The sequence below is a fragment of the Papilio xuthus genome, unplaced genomic scaffold (assembly GCF_000836235.2).
Source record: "Papilio xuthus unplaced genomic scaffold, Pxut_1.1 DF825946.1, whole genome shotgun sequence".
Classification (NCBI taxonomy): domain Eukaryota; kingdom Metazoa; phylum Arthropoda; class Insecta; order Lepidoptera; family Papilionidae; genus Papilio; species Papilio xuthus.
Window position 1 is genome coordinate 14,561,756 of NW_013532703.1, and position 23,375 is coordinate 14,585,130.

Below are 23,375 nucleotides of genomic sequence, written 5' to 3' on the forward strand. Positions count from 1 at the left end.
CGTTGATTTCATAGCTTCAATGTGGTGATGTGATTTTAAAACTATTAAAATAAAATTTAGTACTGAGCATTTAAATATATTACCTATAAACTATTAGGAATAAAATCTGACACTGCCGGTGTATCGGCGTAACAATAGTCTTATTAAAATATCAACGCTTATGTCCCTACACTAATCAATCTGACACTTGGTAACGAAAGCGCGCCATTCGCGCCAAAGGATTCTAACTAATAATGTCTAAAAATACCAACATATTGTATTTCGTTACACATATGCCGTATTTAGTATTTTTTTTATATAATAAGGTGGCAAACGAGCGAGCGGCCACCTGAAATCGCTGATATAGCGAAGTGACATGCGCAATTGCATATGCGTTGCCTACCTTTAATCGACGGATTCCATTGATAGTGCTACAAGAGACGTTTTATATTTACTTGATTTAAAATCTAGAGCAAATATTTTTTTTAAATGATTTAAAATGAACAAATCAAACTTAATTATAGTTGCTTTTCTACCTCATTGTTCAAAGTTCAAACACAAATGTATTCCAAAGAATAAAACCAAAAACTTAAGGACGTGTTAGCTGTTAAAAAATCCTATTAAATCCTACTATTTAAATGTTTATTTTAACATTGAACTACGACTTAATGCCGCCTACCCACCGTCTAACAAGGCTACCAACGAACAACGCAACTCCAATGCTAATACAACGCCCACTAAGAAAGTAAAAGCTAAGAAACCGAATTAATTACGATACAACGATGTGTTAACAGAAAAAGATTCACTTTCATTACTACAAATAGAACGAGGTATTTAAATAACTTCGACTTTGTTATTTTCGTAACCTGTTAAGGACGATTTTTTTAGCTCAAATAAAAGTAAAAAAAAATAATTAACTTTACTTAAAATTGAAATAAAATAACAGATCTTATCTGCAATAGACAAACAGATTCATTATGACCTTGAACTTTTAAATACCCTTCATAAGATCACTTCTATAGTGTTAGGAAGAAAGTCCGAAAATGTGCCGGTGTACTGGAGCAACACTAACCTAACTAAAATGTCGACGTTTATGTCCAGTCACTAATCATCCTGACACTTGACTTGGTAACGAAAGCGCGCCATTCGCGCCAAAGGATTCTAACTAATAAGGTCTAAAAATAGTAAATTCTTTAGGAGAACTGCTGAATTCCCGAAGTACAACTGCTACTTTTCACAACATAAATAAAACAGTATATTCGTAAATGATTTATTAGCACAACTTGAATTGAAAGTAGGATATCGTAATTTAATAACACGTTACAACCAGTTTATTTTTCTAATTGTCTTACGAAAGTGCGCAATTAAAAATGCTAGTAAAGATTATGTTAACGCTCAATCATTTACGCTTCGAATTCAACGTAACTGTTTTTCAATCAAGACGATACTGCTAAATACATTTAAATTCTACAATAACACCTTAACCAAATTATAATGTATTCACTTATAAGGAAATATGAGTTTTTTTTTAATCCGTCAGGTTAAAAAATCAATGGCTGATAAATTTAATAACAATAACTTTATTAAAATCATTCAATCGTTTGAGTATACATTAGTCGATATAGAACTCTAGATATTTTATATCGACTATTCGTAGTTTGGGCTACATTATATCCATAACCACACTAATATTATGTATTCATTTATTAATTTAATTAAATACATATGTAATACAGCAAAGTTATTATAATTGTGATTAAATATTGAAAAAAAAAATATGTTAATATTTTGACGCTCCCATGTCTGATGTCATCAAACTAATAACATCAAATTGATAAATTTAACATATACTTTGAATTATTTAAAAAAAGATATATGGCACTTTAAACTTAATCAAAGGTCAATTAAATATAAATATGATTTCATCGTCTATAATTCATGACCTTACTGATACATAACTGATTTTTTTTACGCAAAACTTCGTCATTTTACTATGAATAAAATAAAAATTTTAACATGGCTAAAAAATCGATGCGTCATTTTAGGTTAGCCAATTGATTTTTTTTTGTATCAAAAGGTGGCAAACGAGCGAGCGCCTGAAATCGCTGAAATAGCGAAGTGACCGTTGCCCATAGACATACGCAATTGCATATGCGTTGCCTACCTTAAATCGACGGAGGAGAGGATGCAGAGAAAGAAAATATCTTCCCTTTCCATGCATCCTCTCATCCGGAAAGTCCGCTTCCACTTCCCATTTAAAGACTAAAGAAAGGACTAAAGGAAAGAGGACTAAATTAGGCCTCCGGGACGCACACTCATAAGACGAAACACGGAATTGCTTCCACTTGACGCCTGTCTTCTGTGTGGTCGTGATATTTCACCGGGCGAGCCGAGCCAATTCGTGCGAAGATGTTAAAGCGGGCTCCACCACTGTTTAACTTTATTAACTAGTTAATTTTTTTTAGTACTTACATATATACATTTATTATTGTCGCGTAAAAATATCAAAAGATAAAAAAGATCAAAAAGAATCTTTTAGTTTGCAATATTCAACCGGCCCACAACTTGTCCAAATACCCCATTCAACAAAAAAACAACACGACTAGCTTAAACAATTTTATTTAGATATTAATTACAAGCAATTTCGATTACTAAATTAAGAATTTCTATTACATTATTCACGTATGTATACAGTGTAGCAGAGAATCTTAATTTTTAAACGTGTTGTATACTGCCTACTCCTAATCCTACATAATATAAAGCTATTTTATAGTATAACGACATTATATCATAAGCTGCGACAGTTGACGAATGAAAGCAAATTACCGTTTCACTATATTCTAATTATCTATATTTGAAGCAACAGCGCGACTCCGGCTAACGTCCATTTAGCGGGTTTATCCTTTGTTTTGAGGTTAAAGGTCCAAACGTAGGTGGGGCCGCGGGTCCGCGTCTTATACACCGGGCACTCGTACATGTTCCTCAGGTCTTGTTTGTCCTGCGTTATAGCCTGGAAAGAAAATTGTTATTTACAAATTAGCTGTATTAGGTCTTGGAAATACTATACTTTAGTATATATGTCTTAATTGTAAAGTAACATTACATAAGATTTACTAAAGATGATATAAAACATATCTAATTTAATCATACGCAGCTAATAATCTGTTAGAGTTATACTTTAGTGGCATGTTTACTGTTATTAGATAATACGTGACCTTGATATTATTATTGCTTGACCTTATAGTCGTATAATTATAGCCAAAACTATTACATAAAACACGTAATTCTAATAGTTTTTGTCATACCCGAACATTAATAACAGGCATAGGTGGGAACAACTCCTTGAGCCTGGAGTCCATAATGATACCGGCCTGCACGTCCCAGCGCGCGCCCTCCATCTGCAACCCGTGTACATACGCGCCATCTCGCGGAGCTGACCGGGAATCAGCTATCCTGTACCAGGCAAGCAGGTCTTAATGTAGAAATGCAAGAAGCAAAAAAATGGGACAATTGATTTGATAATTATCTATCTCAATTTTTTTTACGTGAACTCCTCTTTCATTTTCTTGGTGACGTCACACTGCAGACACATCTTGTCGAGAGGCAGTTCATAACGGCGCGCCGTGCTCTGCATGATGGCGGTCAGCAAGCTTTGCGGGTTGAAAAACCCCGCCAACCACACTGAGGCAGGCAACTACACCAACAAAAATGACGTTAATATGAAATAAATAAAATGTATTACATTGTATACATAGAATTATTATAGGCTAAACCGACACGATCACTAAATATAGAGGAGATCTACATTGATTATAAAGACCGACAGATATTTAAACAAGCTACATACAACAAAGTCAGTAGCCCAAGTTTCCAACTCTCGAAGCCGTAGTAGTAGATCCACGAACCAGGCTGAGAGTCCGAGCAAAGAAGGATAAGCTCGATTAGCCCAGATAGCAGGTACCTAAAATATATGAAATTTTAATAACTATTAAAAATATAATACTTACTCGGTAAGTTACTACTTACTTGGTCCAAAAATAAAGAATTTTCTAAATCTTCCATATCAGACGTTATTGTTAGTTCTCCCTGTAAAAAGCGATTTATCAATACAATTATTGAAATTAGGTAAGAAATCTTCTAAATGAGACAGATATTTTGGAATACTGGATTATTTCAATATTTAACTAGTAAAAAAATGGTACCTTTAATCCTAAATCTAACTCTTTCAACGACCTCTTCATTTCGCCAGTCAAGTGGTTCATTCTCTCGCACTCTTGGAAAGCCACTATTACGTACGGCGTACGTTCCTCAACTTTGCCCATAATTTCTACCATATTGAATTCTTCTGGTAATTTTTCCATTATTTCGTCCAACATTTGTTTTACCTAAATTTAATTAAAATTGTAACTAAATCTTACTCCTAGAAGATTCAAAACAAGACATAATACGTTCCAATACCTTATCTTCTCTAGTAACAGTCGATGCTCCAGAAGCCTGGGCATCTCTCGGTTGCATTTCGAATATTGTTCTGAACAAATTTTCCGAAGTAGTTGTCAAAAATCCTATTTCAGCATTCGGATGCAAACCGTACAAGTAAGGAGATTCTGGAGGCATCGCGTCTTCTATATATTGGTGATAACCAGAATAGTCGGTGTTAGGGGGAGCAGGGAATCCTGGAGCTAATTGAAGTTCACCATCAACCTAAAAACCAATTATTAATTTAAAGGAATTTATTAATAACATAATAAACATGTGGATTTAATTTCCGTAATGTTGTATTTAAGCGTGAAAGAAAGAACTCACAAGATCCGATTGCATAAGTTCTTCTAAATAAGCGTTACATAGACGTCTGTCCCAGTCATCGGTTATATGGCCTCCATACATAATTTCACCAAACAAATATCGAAGATCTTCCCATGGGACTTTAGAATTAGCCTCCAAATAGTTGTAGAGAACAAACACGCTAATAGTGAGATCACCTAAAACAATAAATTAATTACTGAACTATTTTACTTTAAATAGAAGTTTAACATTGTTCATTTAATTTTTTTAACTTACCAACATTAAAGGGATAAATTTTATTCCAACCTTGGGGACCAAATTTCCTTCTTTCAGCTACTACAGCATGGAAGTAGCAAAGAGCAAAGAGTATGGCTTTGAATTCTGCTTCCTTGCCACACATTTCTAGAGTTTCTTGATTGAAATTATCTAGGGCTTTATGTATATTTGCCTTGAAGGTTAATAAAATATTAATTTAAATATTATTATTTAGGTAAGTTAGTAGGTTGATGACGTGCATACAATATTTGGTACTATAATTTTTATTGATCCCTTTACCTGCATACCGGTGGGCGGTTCATTTGTAATTTTGATACTGGATTCTAAAATTCCTTGCGGGATAATATGAGCCCCCGGCGTAGCTGCCGGCTCAGCAGACATAAATAAACGAAAGTCATCGTGACAGCCTGAAGCAAAACTTTCCATCTTCTTTTCTAGACTCGGCAACCATTTTTTTACTAAATGAATATTCTGAAAATGAAATCAACCCAATTAATTCAAATGATTATTATATAAATGGAAAAAGCTTGTTAAAAATTATACCTGTAAAACAACCCAGTGGCCCTTCTTTATAGCTTCGTCCATTGCTTGTTCGGCCACAATTTCTTGGCCCTGACCTAACGACACGTTATGGAAATTATTTCTATCGACAGAGAATCCCATAACTTTGCCAAGGGTTTCAACGTCTTTCAAGGGATTTACTCCTGGTGAGAGGATAAAAAAGATTGGTGTAGTAGGACTCGTTTCTTCAAACGATTTGCTGAATTCTACTGTTCTGTTTTCAACATATTTTGATCCCATCCTTTCTTCTATGTAGGCTCTAAAAATAATATTGAAATTGTACAAAATTATATTTCAACTCAAATAATACTATGAAAATGGTTTTACTAACGCCACCGCGTAGGTCATTCTATCTGGCCGTAATGCCCTTAGCATACACAATCGTTGTAGGGCAGTTTTATTTTTCCATTCCTGTAAAAAAACTCTTTGTACCAATTGTAATATTTCATTTATAGTATGCAGCAATTTTCATAAAAATTACGATTTACCTGTGGAAACTTTTCTCTTTCAGGGCATTCCATTTCTACTATTTTCTTCCAACGTTTCGGCGAAGTTTCGATATCTCTATCAAGGTTTCTAAATTCATCCTTGCTAGCTAAAGAACAAATGCCGCCCCAACTTTGGTTCGACAAGAAGTCCACTGGACTCGTCACATGAGGCTTAATTGGGAATCGCAGGAAAAAGTCCAATTCAGCAGGGGAAATTTCTTCACTCATTAAAAGCACCTTTTAAATAAAATTTCTGATTAAGATATTAATTCAATTGTTATCGAAGTATTTTACAAAGTTTATATTACCTGGAAGGTCATCTGCGACGCGAATATCAATTTGTCGCATTCAAAAAGACCCCGAGATGTATATTGGAACACAGAATAGCTTATGCAATCGATTAAGTTTCTTACTCGTTGACTTACTTCATCTGATGGTTCCGCACGGGAAATTGCTTTTTGGAATACAACACTAAAAGCCTAAAAAAATATAGAAAATGCTGTACTTTTTATGATTCTCTTATTAAAATGCAGATCGATTTATAAAATACCTTTAATGAAAACTGGTAAATCGGATTAATAGTATTCAAATCGTTTAAAATGAAATAGAGTAACGATGCTCTTGCTGAAGCTGGACGGTAAAACTCTCTTGCTTGATCAATTTGATAAGATGTTACTTTAGCTTCCGTAACCTACAAATTAATCAAAATTACACAATTTTTGAATACCCATTTTCAGATAAAATTATTACGAATTTTAGTAACTGCAAACCTTTTTCTCAATATCGGCCGCTGTCTTTTTGGTAGTTTCCAAATTCTCTACTAAGGCAGTATCACCCAAAATATTTGCACCAGCTGAAGATAATCTAGACAATAAATCGTCTTCAAGCTCTTTTAATTGAATCTTAAATTCATTTTGTTGTTTCGTTAATTCTGCCTTTAATTCTTCAAGATCTGGCCTTTCAGCTTTGACTACCTCAGCTAAAAGTTGATCTTCCAAGCCATCTCTCGTGACGGTAAAGTTGACTAATGTAGTCTGAGCTTGCATTTCTGGTTTGTAATGCGGATTGGCGAGTTTCGTATGCAAGATTAGCCTAAAGTTTGGACTATATTCAACTTCTTTATCGCCTATTTTTATGGCTCTGTAATTTAGTAAACAAGTTTTTAATCAGTTAGTTATGAATCGTACAGATTAATTTGAAAAAAAAAATGAAAAATGATTTATTGCTTAAACAAAAATGGTACAAACTAATATTTGTGCCGGGACTTCCATTTAAGCATCCATAACGGGCTTGTGATTGGAAATCCCGCTCTTCCATGTCAAATAAACAGTATCAATGGTACCTTCTTAATCTATACATTATATGAAGACAAATTATTCTTTTTAACAAACAAAACAAAATACAAAGCGTTAATTAAAAAGTAAAAATGAAAATAAATATTTGGTTTATAATATTAATAAAAGATTCTTACCTGCCCTTTTTGATCAAATTTCTGCCTAACAAAGGATCTAGAACCGGATCCACTGTTTCACCAATATTTTCCAATAAAACTGTCTCTCCCTTTATAATCGCTTTTTCTATTGTATCTAGGTATCCTTTTTGTCCGAGTCTTATCACACGCAACTTTTCACCATATTTTTGTTTGATCCATTTAACTCCTTGTAGCTGTTATATACAATATAGTAACTATGTCAAATATATTTATCATGAAAAATACAAGTTTTTGTTACCTAATCACGAAAATGAAACCGCGTACCTGTGGATCAATCATAAGTGGCCAGCGATCTGAATTTGAAAGTATTGTAGCATTCTCAGTACTCATACGATCAGAAGGCAGTCCTTCATTCTGCCACATCGCTATTGTAGTGTCATCAGTTAGCATCGTTAACGGATCGAGGCCTTCTGTTATAGGAATCGGTGGCTAAAAACAATAATTGTGATTTTATTATGCCATATAAAAACCAAATAATATTCCTTTAGCCTATATATTCTGGATCTACGTTACCTCCAAAGTTTTTAAGAAGACAAGCCAATTCTTATGTAACAAGTCAAGCCTATATTGTTTTGTAAAGCATCCAACGTATGATATAAAGGCACATACAAGTAATACATCTCCGGGCAAAGTGGTACTCTGTTGCATGAAACTGAAAATAAGAAATGAAAATTTATGTGTAATTTTATTTCAGTCTGCTTTAGTCAATTAATTTGGTTGAAAAATTATTACGTACTTTGACACTGCCTCTGCCCACCGAACATTTTCACTCGCGAGTCCATTGACCAATCTATTAGCAAGTTGAATTGTCATGTTGGTGGCATCAGCTTCTTGTTGACATTTCAGTTTCTCTAATGTTGCTTTTTCAAAGTCAGCAGTTAATGTCCCTAATTGTTCTTCTAAAGACTAAAAATACAAATTAAGGTTTTTAACCCAATAATTTTTTGGCACTTAACAAAAAAAATAACTTAATAATACTACTAACCAACATATATTAAATGTAAAGAGATACTAACCGCAACTTTAGACTTAATTGATTTCAGTTTCTCGGTAGCCGCTGCTAACTCAGCGTTGGCCGCCGCCAAAGCTTTTCGTTTCGGCTCAACATCACAAAATACTTCATAGAATTTGATGATGTTTATTACCCATGCGCAAAGCCCAGCGGCTGCGGCCGATTTGGACCTAACAAATTCTGCCAAATTTTCAGGTTATAAAAAGTTCCAAGTTCAAGAGTGAAAGTAAAAAAATATATGCAAAGTTATTTACCAGGTTCAAATTCTGAATCTTTGAGATAAGGTTGAATTGCCTTTATGACATCCGGATGAATATTTTCTTTATCATAATGTATAAGTGACTCCAAGAAAACGTCCACTTTTGCCATCATCATCTGGAAAAAGCGAAATTTTAGATTCAACTTAGTATAACAAATGTTAATTTGTAACGTTGATTCAAAGAACAAAATTTATAAGCGTCAACTGACTAATTAATATACCTTAGCAGATTTCCAACTTCGATCTTTAGGTATTTTACCACCTGGGGCAAGTAATACCATTACTGCGGCCGTAACATTAGTCACCGCGCCAGGCGGTGATCCAAAAGACTTGAGCTCAGTGAGGTTTGCTTTATTTAACGTATTCAACGCTTCCTGTGCAGCAACCAGAGCAGGCTCTGCTTTGATCAAATCTTCTTCACAATCTTTCTGCTTCTTTGAGACTTCCTCCGCTATTACAGCTACTTTTTCCTCCTCTTCATCAGCTAAAAACGCAAGAGAAAATATACATTTAATACAAAAATATATTTTCGATATAACACAGAATATTGTCAATTTTTGTTCTATTTTACCAAGGGCTTTCTCGCTTTGCACTTTGGCCGTTTCAATGCCGACCATTTCAATTAGCTTATCTGCAGCTTCATTCTTCTGCTGCAACTCTACTTCTTGAATTGCCAATTTGACCTTCAATTGGTCTACTTGTGTAGCAGTACTTCGTAACTTTTCCAAGCCATTCTCTAATCTAAATTTCATAAAAAGTCATAATCACATGGTATATTGTAAAAAAAAACAATATTTTACTCGTTGATTGTATTGATCTTACCTACAAATCTTAGCCTGTAATTCTTGTGTTTTTTGATTGACTAGTTTTGCATATAAACTAATTTGTTCTAAGTAGCTCTTTGGTGTAGTATAATTGTATCTTCTTTCGTTCGACAGATAGGCTTTGGAAATTGAATTGACTGAAGTGTGAACATATGCCATAAATCTTGAAATCGAATCTCTTAACGAGACCTGGAAATGGTATTAAAATTTTCACCCGATTACTAATGAGGATAACAATCAGTAACTAAGGAAATAATGTAATAACATACTGGTAAAACATGAAGTCCTTCCAAGAATTTCATCGAGACCGATACTAAAGCCTCTTGAGGCCATTCATGAAACCAATTTATAGAAGTGCAGTTGATCAGAGCTGGGAATTTTCTGGACCTTACTCGCAGTGTTGAACCAACGGGAGAGAAACATAAAACAACTTTCAATTGTTTTCGAACTCTGTCAATGAAGAACTTCCAACAAATTTCTCTGGTATCCGGTAACCCTGCACCTTTTACCTTAAAATAATGAAAGTTATCTACAAAACTGCACATATTGCTTTAAGTATTTAAATTGGAAATTATGCAATAAGTTGAAGATTAATAAGAAAACTGTACGAAAATTACCTCATTTCTGACTCCGCTGATGATATTTTCAATCTCATCATCAGGGAAAAGATCCGCAACCTCTCCTGATGCTAATAAATCGTTTATTAATACTAGAAATTGTTCGTTTGCTACTTGCGCATCGGTCATTAAAAACATAATACCAACGTTCTTTAAGCCGGTTTTGATGTATAAGCCCGAGAGCTCATGCTGAAAATTAAATTTCGATTTAACTTGATTCTTTCTTTTTCCTCTTATAATTTTAAAACTTTAAGGAAGACGGAATTGCTTTAATATAAATTTACCTTCAAATCAGAAACACAGTAACCTTTCTTCAGTTGTATTTGTAATACTTCTAAGCTTGAGATAAAGGCAGCCAGACGAGAAAGTGATTGTTTGCCCGATCCTCCTACACCCACAAGCAATGCACTGCCTCGAGGACTTTCTAGGATTCGACTAATCCTTAAAATTAATTATACATCATTAGTATTGTACAAACAAATCTTAAATTTTACTTCGCTTCTATCATCCAACTAAGGTGAAGCTTAGTCTTTCAAATCTTTTTGTAATGATTTTGGGACATACTAAAAAAACTCCAAATTCCACCATTCATTTTGTATGGCTATTGCTTTAAAATACCTGCAAATGTGCATCATTGCATCTTCAAAAAGCACAAGATTCATTGCAGCAATAAGATCGTTATAACTCGCCATGGCTTCTGTCAGCAGTTTGTTGAGTTGGTCCCACGACTCAATCGGCATATATTTAGGCTCCCCAATGCCACCAGCAAAGTGACAATAGATATTTGGCTTGTCGAATACGACGCCTTCATCAATATCCTAAAATTAAATTTTATTTTTATGACTTTTCAATTATTTTCTTGTCCCTACAATTCCAATGACTGACTCAATAGTTAATTGATCTGAAAACGTATTTTGAAGTCTACGATAAATTTGTTTTTATTACACTGATTACGTACTTCAAAGTTTTTCTTGCATATATCGACCTGCATTTTTAGAAATGCATCAATGTCTTTATCCTCAGTGAGTTTGTCTCCGTACACTCGGTGAGTTTCATGCAACCACAGACGAATCAGATCTGATGGACCTACTAGACATTCGTTGGTGCTGAATAGAAAACCCTTGAAATCAAAACGCAATTCATTATTCAATTGCAATTTCGGAAATTATTAATAATGTTTTAATTAATTACCTGGAATATGTTTGATAAATCTCTTAAGTTAAATATGTAATGAAATTTAATGGCTGTAGGTAAAAATACTTGTGATACTTTATTATGTAGAGCTATTGTCGCTGTCACAACGTTATCTGAAAGAGAGACAGAACAGACTTATGATGCAGTGGCAGTTACTTTAGCTAAGACTTACGTGGGTCAGCATGACCTGCAAAAGTTAAGACATAGAACTAGGTAAATTATTATTTATTAAATAAAACTTACTTGATAACTTAGCGACTTGACCACTTATCCTCAATTCAGGATTAACCAGATGTTGACTTAAAATATTATGGTAAATGTTATTCAAAGCCTCATTATTTGGGAAACTGATAGCGAATACGCAGAAATGTCTTTGTAATCTTGGATTTATTGTAAAACTACCCGATGTTGGATTCATACAAGACACGTATTGAGTGTTGTGGATATCTTTAAGGGTCAATTTAGTTCTGTCGTACCAATGATTATAATCAAGATGTTGTCTGATTATAGTATGTGGTTGAACAGTACCATAAGTATCAACTTCTGGCATATTCATGTCATCTATAAAGTATATAAGTGTCTTATTTCCCGGGGGACCATAATTTCTACCAGCTTTCTTCTCTAAAGGTTTCTCTAACACTTTTTGTAACATTTCTGAGGACGTATAGAAATTAAATGGAACAGACTGCACAGCATAAGCTTCTGAAAGACTGTAAACAGAAATAGGAACAATAAATACATATCATAGTAAAAAGGAAATTGTGACAGTATTACTAGATTTAAAAAATGTGAATAATTTTTGTCTAAAATCATACCTTTGTAATTTTTCATTAACCAAAACTGTTTTGCCACAACCAGCTCCCCCAACTAACATCACCGGATGCCTATTTTTCATCAACAAATCTAAAAAGTATCTTATTCTGATCGTTTCTGCTGTCGGTACTAAAACCGCCTGTAATAAGTCAAGAATTAGAGGCAATATATACTATATCTTTATTTTTTATAATAACTTTTTTACATACCTGTAACGGAATATCCGTATCCAATTCGAACTTTGTAATCTTTTCAGTCCATGGTGTGAATTGTTTCGTTTCTGAGTCTATGTAATAATCAAAGACAGTTCCACCTGGCGGGAATTTGATTGTTTTGAACTCGTTCACCCACCATTTTGTAAACTCTTAGAAAGAAAAATATTTTTTAAAAGTGAAACAGTTTGAACAGAGTTAATAAATAGTTTTAACTTACCGATTCTATAGTCAACATTTGTGTCCTGAAACATAGCAGAACCGAATGCCCATACGCATGCAAAAACAAAGAAAATATCATGCCATTCTTTAGGACAATCTGCTGGAGTATTCTCAGGTACTAATAAACAATCAAGGAGGTGACATAACATTTGTATGTGAGCCATGTCAGCTATGGGAGTTATTTTCTTGAATCGATTTCTTACAGTTTCTAAACATGGTGGTATGTATTTATCAAACAATATAACCAAATTCGACTTTTCTGCTGGTATCTTTCTTGTTTCGATCCAACTTGTCACATATCTAAAATATTAAAAGAATATTCTTACTGTTGAAGTACATATTTTGTGTACATGGCCTTCTTAAAAATAAATCTCAATACTTACGGATTCCAACCCAAGTCTTGTGGGTTTATGTACAGAATGCCTGCTCTTGAAACAGTAGCTGGCGTAGCAGTTCGTAGGTTCGAAATTTCAAACATAAGTCTCATTGTTGGAGTCAATGCAATTCTTTCATTGCTTGCTAATGTCAATATCTTATTATCATCCATGACAGTATTCAACGATTCTATCCACATAGGATCTATATCTCCGTCTAAAACTATCCATTTCGGATTTTCCCCAACGATATTCGCTTGGTCTCTCATAATCACCGAAAATAATCCGTCTTTCCATTCTCTTGTTGCTGGATTTATAATACCAAATAGTTCGTCATTAGTCACAGCTTTAGGATTCAAATCATTGTATATTGGTTTCTTTTTGAGATTTTGGTATGTTTTAAAAAGAGTTTTCCAAACTTGAGTTTTACCTGTTCCCGCATTCCCAACAATAAAAACAGAATGGCGTACTTCTAATAACTCTTCAAGTTGTACAACTTTCAGAATAAAATTATCTTCAGGTTGAAGTAATAAATCCATCGCCGCTTGTTTTACGGTTCTCTCGAATTCCAAATCACGTTTCCTTGGTACTTCAAGAGCAGGGAATAAATCGCCAATCAGCCCCATAAACACGGGCATGTCATCAGTTACAATTTTTGGTATGTTAAAATCACGAAGAGTCCTCATTAAAACTTCTTCTTCAGGTCTTCCGGGATCACCCCGCTAAATGAAAAAAGACACGTAAGAAAAACGCGGTATTAATAAAATTTTCTCCTTTATTCAGTTTTCTTACCTTTAAAGATCCAGCAACAACTAGCACAGATTTAATTGCTCTAAGTCCCCAGTCGTAATGATCTTGTTTTGATAATAACTCCTTGCATAATGTATACAGTGTTATGAATTTTCTTGCAAGTATTTTAGCTTCTTGAAAACCTTCAGCCACCAACATGATTTCACAAATCAATTCAAAATCTGGAACAACCATTGCGCATGGTCTGAATAAAGCTTTTAAGTTCTCAGGTAATTCTGTCCTGCCAGCATAACCAGGATTCATAGTTATGAAAATTCCGACTGTTGGAACTAGTACAATTATTTCACCCATGAAGTTAAATGTTTCTTTTTTGTCTCTGAAATAAAAAATATTTTCATTAAAGTACAGTGTAATACCTAAATACCTAATTCTGAATTAAGGGACAAAGATGTCCGCCTACCTTATTGCATCTTGGACAGATTTAACTTGCACGGCTACAACTGATAAGACTTCTACGGAAATTCGATTGAATTCGTCAAAACAACCCCATGCACCGGTTTGTGCTAAACCTTTATAAATATTTCCGCACGACTGTAAGCAAATAATTTATAAAAATTGTTTCAAAATTTTCAGATTTTTAGAAGCTATTATAAATATGAGTACCTGGTAGTCCATTTGTTCTGAACAATTAAAAACATAGACCATAATTCCCAAGGCTCTTCCTAGATCTTTTGTCGTCTCTGTTTTTCCTGTGCCAGCTGGTCCTGCAGGACCACCTCCCATGATTAAATGCAAAGACTAAAAAAAGTATTGCATTAATTTAGGAATATAATTCATTTAAGGTATGTTATACATACTCTTTTACCTGAGTCAATGTTATGTAGCAACGGTCAGTTAATGGAGTGATTACTAATCTCGGAGTGTTACCGAGATATTCATAACTGTATTTGAATTGAGCATCACAAATATTTGCGAAGCAGTGAGATTCCTTTTCATCCCATCTGCAAAATTTGTTATTGATACAAAGACTATTATATTATAAAAAATTACAAAAATAAAATGTCACTAGGAATTTCGAACCTATGTCGTAATTGCGATTGCCATTGGAATGCCGATCCTGCTTCTACTTTCCCTTGAATGAGTTTACTCACAACATCTCTTGAATGTACGTCTATCGTGCAAATAGTCATAATTTTCTGTCTGTCCTGTTTACTGAGTTCACCGATGAGTAAAGTAATAAGCGTGCTCAGCTGAGCCAATTGTTTCTTATAGTAATCCTTGAGTGCATTATCATATCCTTCTTCTAATCTAGAAAAAGCCATATTTACTTCCGTCGTCCACCAGATTTGTGAGCAGCATAAAGATACTTGGGCCATATAGTCAAAGAGCCATTGTTCACGAGGTTTCTCCTCGTATGAAACTATTGCTTCACCAAAATACTGTCGAATGGATGACCTCATTATTTCTTGCAGTCTATTTAGCCAAATTTCTACCTACAATGAAGCAAACGCATAAAACAATCAAATCAGTTTTATAAGGGCGGAATAACCATTTTTTTGTAGCAACAAGTTGTAGCTGTTACTTACTGGTCCAGTACAGTCGCATGCTCCATGAAAAGGCACGTATTCACCATCTTTAGCAATCATTCCAGCTGCCTGTTTCTCTGCCGGATTATCGCTTTTAATAAAATTCAATCTTGCGATTGAATCAAAAAGCTTGGTCAAATGTCTAAAATTAGTAGGTAAAGTAAAAGACGAAGAAGTGATTAAAAATATAACCAAGTACGAAAAAAATAACAAAAGTACCTGATCACTAATTCAGCTTGATTTCCGTTCGATAGAATGTCTAATAAATCCGCTGATGATACAAAGTAAAATCTTGGAAACGCCAATCTCTTCGTTTCCAGATATTCAGCTAATGCTTTTTCGCAAATTATTAAATCTTTTTGTAAACTATCCAGTGTTTCAACTAAACCTTGTTTATTGGTTCCTTTCACGACATTAGGAGTCTTGGACATTTCTTTTGAAAGAATCTAATAAAAAGTGCAAAAAATAGTTAAATATACCTTGTATAAGAAAATTAAAAAAAACATGTTAAGTTAAAATATTCTGACCTTAAACTCAGCATCAATTCTATCGAATCTAGCCGAATCTTCGGGAAGTTGTTTTCTTATGTCTTCTGAGCTCATGAAAATACTTTCTAAATGCGACCAAGTTCTTTGCACTTCGAACCAGACCGAAATAACTTGATCAGCAATTGATAATTTTTGTTGCCAACTGGACACCTCTTCCAGAAAATGAGCAATAAATTTTGATGTTATTAAATTTTGAAGTTGCACCTAAAAGGGACAAAAGGAAATCTGTTGTGGAAAATACGAAATAATACTATAAAATAAAGAGATTAAACTAACTTGATTTTCTTCTAAGGTCTCGATTAATTCTTCGCTTGCTCGTAACAAAACACATCCCGTTCTTGTATGAACTTCTTGTTCAAATTCCATTCCACTCCAAGTAGTATTAAGATCTTTTAATATTTTCTCCATAGACATTTCTTTAACAGCTTTATCAACTATGTTCTTTACTTCTTCTTCACATTCATGCAAATTAAGTGCTAGCAAATCTGCTAACGTAGTATTTTCATCCATAACGATTCTCACCTAAACGATTGCGTTGATTTTAGCATTTTTTATTTCACTAACTTAAAAATACTTTTGCCAATGAATAATTGATAATCGTCTAATTTCGTAAGTGATATTTACACTGACTACAAATTGAATTTTAAATGAATAAAATCAACATGCGTAGATTGCGAAAAAGCGTAAGAAGTTTTTGAACTTGAAAAATTTACATAAAATATTTCAGTTCTTATTTTATACTTACAGTGAGTTCAGGTGGTAATGCAGCTAAGCTCTGTGAAATATAAACGTATTTACATTCCAATATATAGCTTTAAGAATATAAAACATTCCGTTAATTTATTAATATCAAACTCTAATCAATAATTACCTGTTTTATTTATTTACATCAGAATAAATGCTTAAATTATTTGTTAAAATAAACGAGCACACAACAAACACATGCTAGTAGTAATTATTTATAAATATACATTTTTTTTTTTAATTTGCAAACCATGCCAATCAAAAGTTTTGAAATATTTGATCATTCCAATGTAGCAGTTGTGGTTTATTTACAAAAGAAATTAATCATTTATTTACAAAGTTATGCACATTTTTTTATCTTTAAAATACCTTTGTAGATCTCATTAGTTGATCCCAATGCCTTTCTCTGATCGCTGGATTCTGTAACTCAGCTACAGCACGTAACGACGTTAGCATATTTTTCACGGTTGCTTCCAAGTTTATATATGTATCCCAACTGTTGTCGAAAAATAACTTTACTTATTTAAATATTCTCAGGAAACAAACATTATCTACTAGTTCTACTTACCCTCTCATTTCTTTGTCCAATAATCTTATTTCTTTCGCAAACTTTTTACATTCTATATCCATATTTTCTACGTCTATTTTCCGCCATGGCGTTGTTTTCCAATCTTCTATACTTGTGCGTACAATATAAACATAATCCCAAAGTTGCTGAAATAAAATGTTAAGTTTGTTTTATTCAAGAAACCAAAACTAGAAGTTACTTAAATTCATTTGTTACAATACCTTTAACATACGTAATTCTTTTCTGCACTGTTTTAACAGCTTAAACTCTGGTACATTTACTTCAAACAATGACCCAGATTCCTGAATGCCTTTCATCTCATCTTCTAAATGTAACACTTCATTGTCAACTCTAGACATCACAGCGTATGGATCATCGCACTCATATTTAAAGAACTGCGAAAATATTTCAACATTGTATGATTCTTTAAATGGCTTAACAAGTATTATGCATTCAATACTTTTTTACATACTTCATATCTTTTAAAAACTTCTCTGTAATAAGTGATATGAACATCGAACATTGTTATTTTCTTTCTGATACACGCAACTTCTGCAGCTTGCAGTGGTGCTACTTGTTGCTTTACAGTTAAAGCTAGCTTCTTAGTAGCTTGCCATTGTTCAGGTAATTCCTGAAACAAATATTAGAATTGGCACTCTACCACATACATCATATATCTGAGTTCACTCCCTTCTTTTAAGTATCCGCTATCACACGACTCATCTATACTTTCTTTGAATATTTTACAATACCAACTTGTAGGAGAACGTTGACTTCTTCTGGTATATCCATATCATAAAATTTCAGTAATTCTATTGTTTCTGTCAAAGGTTGGAACATTTCATCTGTTGTCATTGCCCTTTCTTTTACATTCATCAAGTAACCCATTACTGTTACTAAAGCATCGTAGTCACCTTCAGGAACTGGTTGCAATAAACCTATTACGGAAAAAGATAATTACAATATTCGCAATATTATGTTAAAATGGTTCCAGCTATTTTTAAAGTTTTTAATACCTTCATCTGCTTGTCTAATGAAATTTCCGAGGTCACTGAGGCTAGAAATCACGTTATTCACTAAATGTTCCTTGTACATGTTACCCCATTTCCTAACAGTGTTCAGCAAAGCTTGCCTGAATGGTCTTATATCAACCTGAAGATAATTTTAAGAATAAATCTGGGCATTATACATACAATATTACATCATAGTAATTTTTACCTGAAACCAAGAATTGAACACTTTATACGACTCCATGTCTTCGATGTCTAGGAAAAGATTCTCGTAATGATCTATTTGTTCTCTAAATGCTTCCATTTTGGGCGTACTAGGTATAGGTCCTTGTACATCCTTATCTTCTGAACCGATTTTATCAATTTCATCAGGATTTAAAAGTCGTCCGTAAGTCAAGAATATTTCCATTATTGCATCTCTTTCTTCCAACCATAAATAAGAGTAGTTTTCGAATGTTTTACAAAAATCATTTGCTTCTTCAATAACCTATTAAAAAAGATAGGAATTATCGTCATGTCAATACTTGAATATGTAGACTCAAAAAATTGTAATACCCTCTCTATTCCATTTAATATATCTTCTTTCATGTCTATAACATCAACATGTCCTACAATTTCATCTTCGTAAGTCTTTTCTTTTTTTGGATCTATCCTTTTGACTAAAGAGGCCATTTTCAAAATGTCTGCTATGAGATTATTTATCAATGCCATAAAGCCTTTCTCGTCATCTGGCTCTAAACTTGGAGCAAAAACCATATCTGGCTCTAATAATTCCAATTGTGCTTCGAACAGAGGCGCTAATTTATTTTTAGGATTCATGTGCTCAGATATATAACCTAGACTAAAAAAACAAAGATAATTATAGATTTAAAGTATACTTATTTAGTCATTTAATTAACAACGAATCAAAACAAGTTGTCATACCTGCAAGCTATAGATTTAAACAAAGATTCTTGAAATAGGGAATCTATGAAAGCGACGTAGGCCAACCAAATTTCACTGTCTTGATTTTCTTGCATATTAAAAAGCAACATGTTTTCATTTAGTAACGTTGCTATTCGCTCAGCTGTATCTTTAATATCATTGTATCTTTTGTTAATTTTTTCAAGACGATCGTCTAAATTTAAAAGTGTGTCCTACAAAAAATGCTTTTTTTTATAACAAAATTGGGGTTGACACTAAAATGTCTATTATTGTCTTTTGTGAGCATTGATTTTCATCAATATGATTTTTGGAGTGTGGTTCTACTTTTTTAATACAGCATTTACCTTTTTCTCTTCTTTCCTTTGAAACAGCGGTTGCGTAGCCCACACCTTTAGAACCGTTTTGATTTCTTTTAAATTATCTTGTATTTTAGACATACGCTGATACAAGTTTCCCACTAACTTATGCAATTCTTCGGAATAGTTCCACAAATCTAAATAAAAACTTTTATTACTAAACAATTTATTAAAAATTATTTTAAACAAAACTTTTCATTTATGATACGGACCTTCAGAGTTCCAATTAAGTTTATTTTGCGCCATTTCTATTCTTTGATCGATTGCTTTTATTTCATCTTCCACCAAATCAAACTCAACTTTCTGACTATCCTTTCTTATTTGATTATACCAATCAATAGTTATAGTTAAATTGATCCTGTATTGTCGGTAAGTTTCTTGTTTATCAAACAATTCCAAACTCTCTTTGGGTAAAAGGTTCTGCACATCGGGATTATTTTTCATGTGACGAACTTCTTTCATAAGTTCTAAAAGCTGAAACCATTTTGACGTGCTGTATTAAATAATTACTGGCCACTTTAAAGAATTCTGGGTATGAATAAACTTTCACTACTCACTTTTTGATTGAAATTAAGTACCAAGTCTGATCCTTGCCGGGCAAGTATTGGCTTGTTCGTATTATCTTGTATTATTTTTGGAACGGTAACAGCCCATTCGTTAAAATATTTCTTTTTAAACTCATTGATGTTTTCAATAAGCTTATCGTATCTTTCAAACAATTTTATCGCTTCATCCGCACCCTTTATCCTGTATACAAATTAGTTTTTCAACTTCTTATCACAAAGAAAACGTAATTAAAACAAAGAATTTATGTAAACTAAAGCAAATATAATGTTTTATCTTATTTCTCTCTATATTTTCAAAAGGACAAAAGCAAAACGAGTTTGTCTTCTCTAATCAGCAATTGTCTAAAAAGTCTACCACCATTCAGCACATTGGCGTTTCTTAATGCTTCAAAAAGGTAACGTAAAAAGTTAAAGAAGATTTTAAGCCAGTAATCAGCTTTCGCAATTTGCCCCACCCCGCTGACTTACGGGTGCGGCAAACTGCGAAAGCAGGCTATAGGCTTGGTGATCCTCGCGGCCAACATAGTCATGAATAGCAGGCCGCCTGCAACCGGCGGCATGTACAGGTCAATCTCCATGTGCCCGTACTTGTACAGACGATTTGACTGCTCCGTAAATAGTTCCTGCAAAAACAGAACAGTATTTATTATTTGAATCTTATATCATTGTTAAGAGTTTTTGTTTCTGCTTACCTCACATATTAGCAACTCTTTCTCTAACATAACAATTATTTCCACATATTTTGCAGTAAATTCATTTTTGATCAACGGTCGATCTAAAACGGATCCAACAATATCAATCAACTGTAAGGAAATTAATAGTTCAGTGTTCAGTGTGATTGTAATTGTACCTTTTTGACCATGATGTGAAACATACCTTGAAAATAGCTTCTAAAGTGGAACAGTTGTCGAAAGACTCGACTAAAACTGTGGATAATTTAAGGTCTAAATCAATAATATTTTCTTGAAACTCTTTGAAGTCTGTATTAAATGTTTCATCGTCAGGATCCAAAACATCATAGGATTTTGATGCAAATTCATGGAAATAGGCATCAAATTCAGCTGAAATGTCTCTTATTTGACCACTTAAGACACGACCCTTCATCCCTCCCACTTCTATCTTTTCAAGCTTTTGAAATTCCAAAACAGTTTTAAAAAACCATTGTATAGTATTAAGTCTATCGAGAAATTTATTCATTCGTTCAAAAACGACGTTCGGATGAAAGGTCCAAGGCACCACTGTTCGATCAATGAAATATTTTGGTAAATTTTCCTTGAAATAATCAAATGTTTGCCGAAACTTCTTTAGAATGTCAATTGTGAGTTGGATACGTTGTCTTGCTTCGTCGATGTCGCTATGAAATAGTGTGCTGGGATCCAAACATTTTTTTGCCTAAAATACGTATCCAATCAGTTGCTGTTCAAAAATATAATTAATTAAAAGTTAAAATGGTGCCTATGAAGTTACCTGATAAATGAGTAAATTGCATATTTGTTTAATAAGAACCATCAGTTTTGAGGAGCTGCAGTAGTATTTGGAATCCCTCCAAACCATACAAATCACATGAAACAGAGGTCGGAACAAAGGCTGACATTCCGTAAAGTCTGTATCTTCTAACGCTTGGAAATGCTTCTCTAATGTTTTGAGATATAAATCGATTTCATGAGCTTCTGCTAATGCTGTAATAAACAGGCTAGTAAATGTAGGAAGACTGTCCAAACAATATAATAGATCAGCAAGAAGGTTTTACATGAAAATTATGACTTCTAAACTTGTATACCTGAAACAATGTTTTTAAACAATCGACTAAAGCAAGGATAGTACGCCGATGTGGTCTTCTCAAGTATAACTGCCATACAACGAACCCTCTCTGTACGCAGCTGATCGTAAATATAGTTCAAGTTGCTTAGTCTAGATTTCCAAAAAGCTAGTTCTGCAAATACAAAAATAACTACATCAGTCATATTAAGCTACAATCATATTAAACTTACTGTTTCTGAAAAATCTATTTTTATTATCGTGCTTCAAAAGAATTTTCTATAAATAAAATTTACATAAAAATGTATTAATATCGGAGTAATTCTAACCGACATTAGGTAGCGGGTTTTGTCCGTTATCAAAGGCTTGCGAAGAATCTTCTGTCATGACGTCATTGATCTGCTGTGCCCACTTTATGACGACGCCTTCGATAGCACTCTTCAGATATAAATCGACCTCTTTCCCTTTTAATATTTCTTTTTCAGCTTCATGCACTAGTTCAACGCCAACAGGCATGGGGAGAACCGTCTGCCCGTTTACTTTACCTTTCACCTATAGCATCACAAGTCATTAATTAACTTTTAGTGGTAGTCATAACTTTTAATTTATATTATAGAAGCATTGTAATTCTAAATTTTAAACACTAAAAAAATCGGACCATCAGCCTCTGCTGTTTATTTGTTTGTAAAATAAAAAACGAAACTTATAAACAGTATTTTATTTCCGTATTGCGTACCTCGTATACGGTGCTTTTGAGATTGTGAATTTGTTTGAGAATATCTTGTGACACAACCAAGGGCCAGCCCTCATGGTTCAGAGGGTTGGAGAGCAACGGCACGAACACCTCGTCCACTAGTGATGCCAGCTCGTCTATCAATCTTGGTGCTAAATCACCTGGGTTCAAACGTATTCTTGCTTAATTTAATTACGTAAAAACCTTTATGCCTTTGAAGGGGGTTATGCTAGACTGCCTCATAATTTGGTGATTTCCTTTTTGTTTGAAATGTCATAATCAGTTAAACTAGATCTTTACTTACCAAATGACCATATACTCACCAAAAATAACCATATCAGCACAGTTCTCTTTGGGGACGACATCGGGTTTCTTTTTAATGTAATATACTGCTTTATTTTTTAAACAACAAGGAAAAGATATTACGGGAACAAGCTGAGCCGCGTGAGTTAAAACTACAACCAAAAGTAAAGGAAAAGGCTTGTCTACGAATTCTTTTAGTATACTTCTGTGCTCTTCTACGCTCACAAGTCGCATCCATTTCTCAGGTTTGAGTTTAAGCGACTTTACAGCGTAAGAGCCGATGAAATCGAATCGAGGATCTTGGTTAGAAGTCGACGGACCTGGCTGGTCCATTTTTGAATAGAAACTTATATCAACATCTTGAGGACGGAATCAGTATTGCTGGCTCTTTGTACGACTGCTGGAGAAGTATTGAAAGACGAAG

General features: G+C 33.7%; 1 protein-coding gene across 1 annotated transcript; it reads right to left on the minus strand.

Moving 5' to 3' along the window:
* Positions 1 to 2,782: 2,782 nt before the first annotated feature.
* Positions 2,783 to 23,284, minus strand: Dhc93AB (Dynein heavy chain at 93AB). The gene is made up of 66 exons (XM_013320323.1): positions 22,972 to 23,284; positions 22,652 to 22,809; positions 22,245 to 22,467; positions 21,938 to 22,090; positions 21,625 to 21,836; positions 21,034 to 21,549; positions 20,850 to 20,960; positions 20,626 to 20,780; positions 20,149 to 20,338; positions 19,804 to 20,065; positions 19,580 to 19,728; positions 19,236 to 19,447; positions 18,867 to 19,152; positions 18,520 to 18,798; positions 18,318 to 18,453; positions 18,058 to 18,239; positions 17,774 to 17,932; positions 17,523 to 17,696; positions 17,302 to 17,447; positions 17,103 to 17,229; positions 16,735 to 16,764; positions 16,266 to 16,511; positions 15,969 to 16,193; positions 15,661 to 15,887; positions 15,442 to 15,583; positions 14,936 to 15,348; positions 14,721 to 14,856; positions 14,519 to 14,653; positions 14,316 to 14,446; positions 13,898 to 14,231; positions 13,115 to 13,827; positions 12,730 to 13,031; positions 12,507 to 12,661; positions 12,300 to 12,436; positions 11,728 to 12,194; positions 11,482 to 11,597; positions 11,249 to 11,410; positions 10,909 to 11,108; positions 10,575 to 10,731; positions 10,291 to 10,479; positions 9,943 to 10,182; positions 9,672 to 9,862; positions 9,421 to 9,590; positions 9,071 to 9,333; positions 8,845 to 8,965; positions 8,595 to 8,770; positions 8,315 to 8,484; positions 8,092 to 8,230; positions 7,843 to 8,007; positions 7,558 to 7,751; positions 6,857 to 7,226; positions 6,637 to 6,777; positions 6,395 to 6,565; positions 6,087 to 6,323; positions 5,930 to 6,009; positions 5,581 to 5,857; positions 5,317 to 5,508; positions 5,038 to 5,209; positions 4,783 to 4,958; positions 4,438 to 4,680; positions 4,182 to 4,364; positions 4,006 to 4,065; positions 3,827 to 3,940; positions 3,525 to 3,673; positions 3,285 to 3,432; positions 2,783 to 2,989 (listed from the first exon to the last, which is right to left on the minus strand). The coding sequence occupies exons 1-66, from the start codon at positions 23,282 to 23,284 to the stop codon at positions 2,828 to 2,830; spliced, it is 13,464 nt and encodes a 4,487-aa protein (XP_013175777.1). The 3' UTR covers positions 2,783 to 2,827.
* Positions 23,285 to 23,375: the final 91 nt, after the last annotated feature.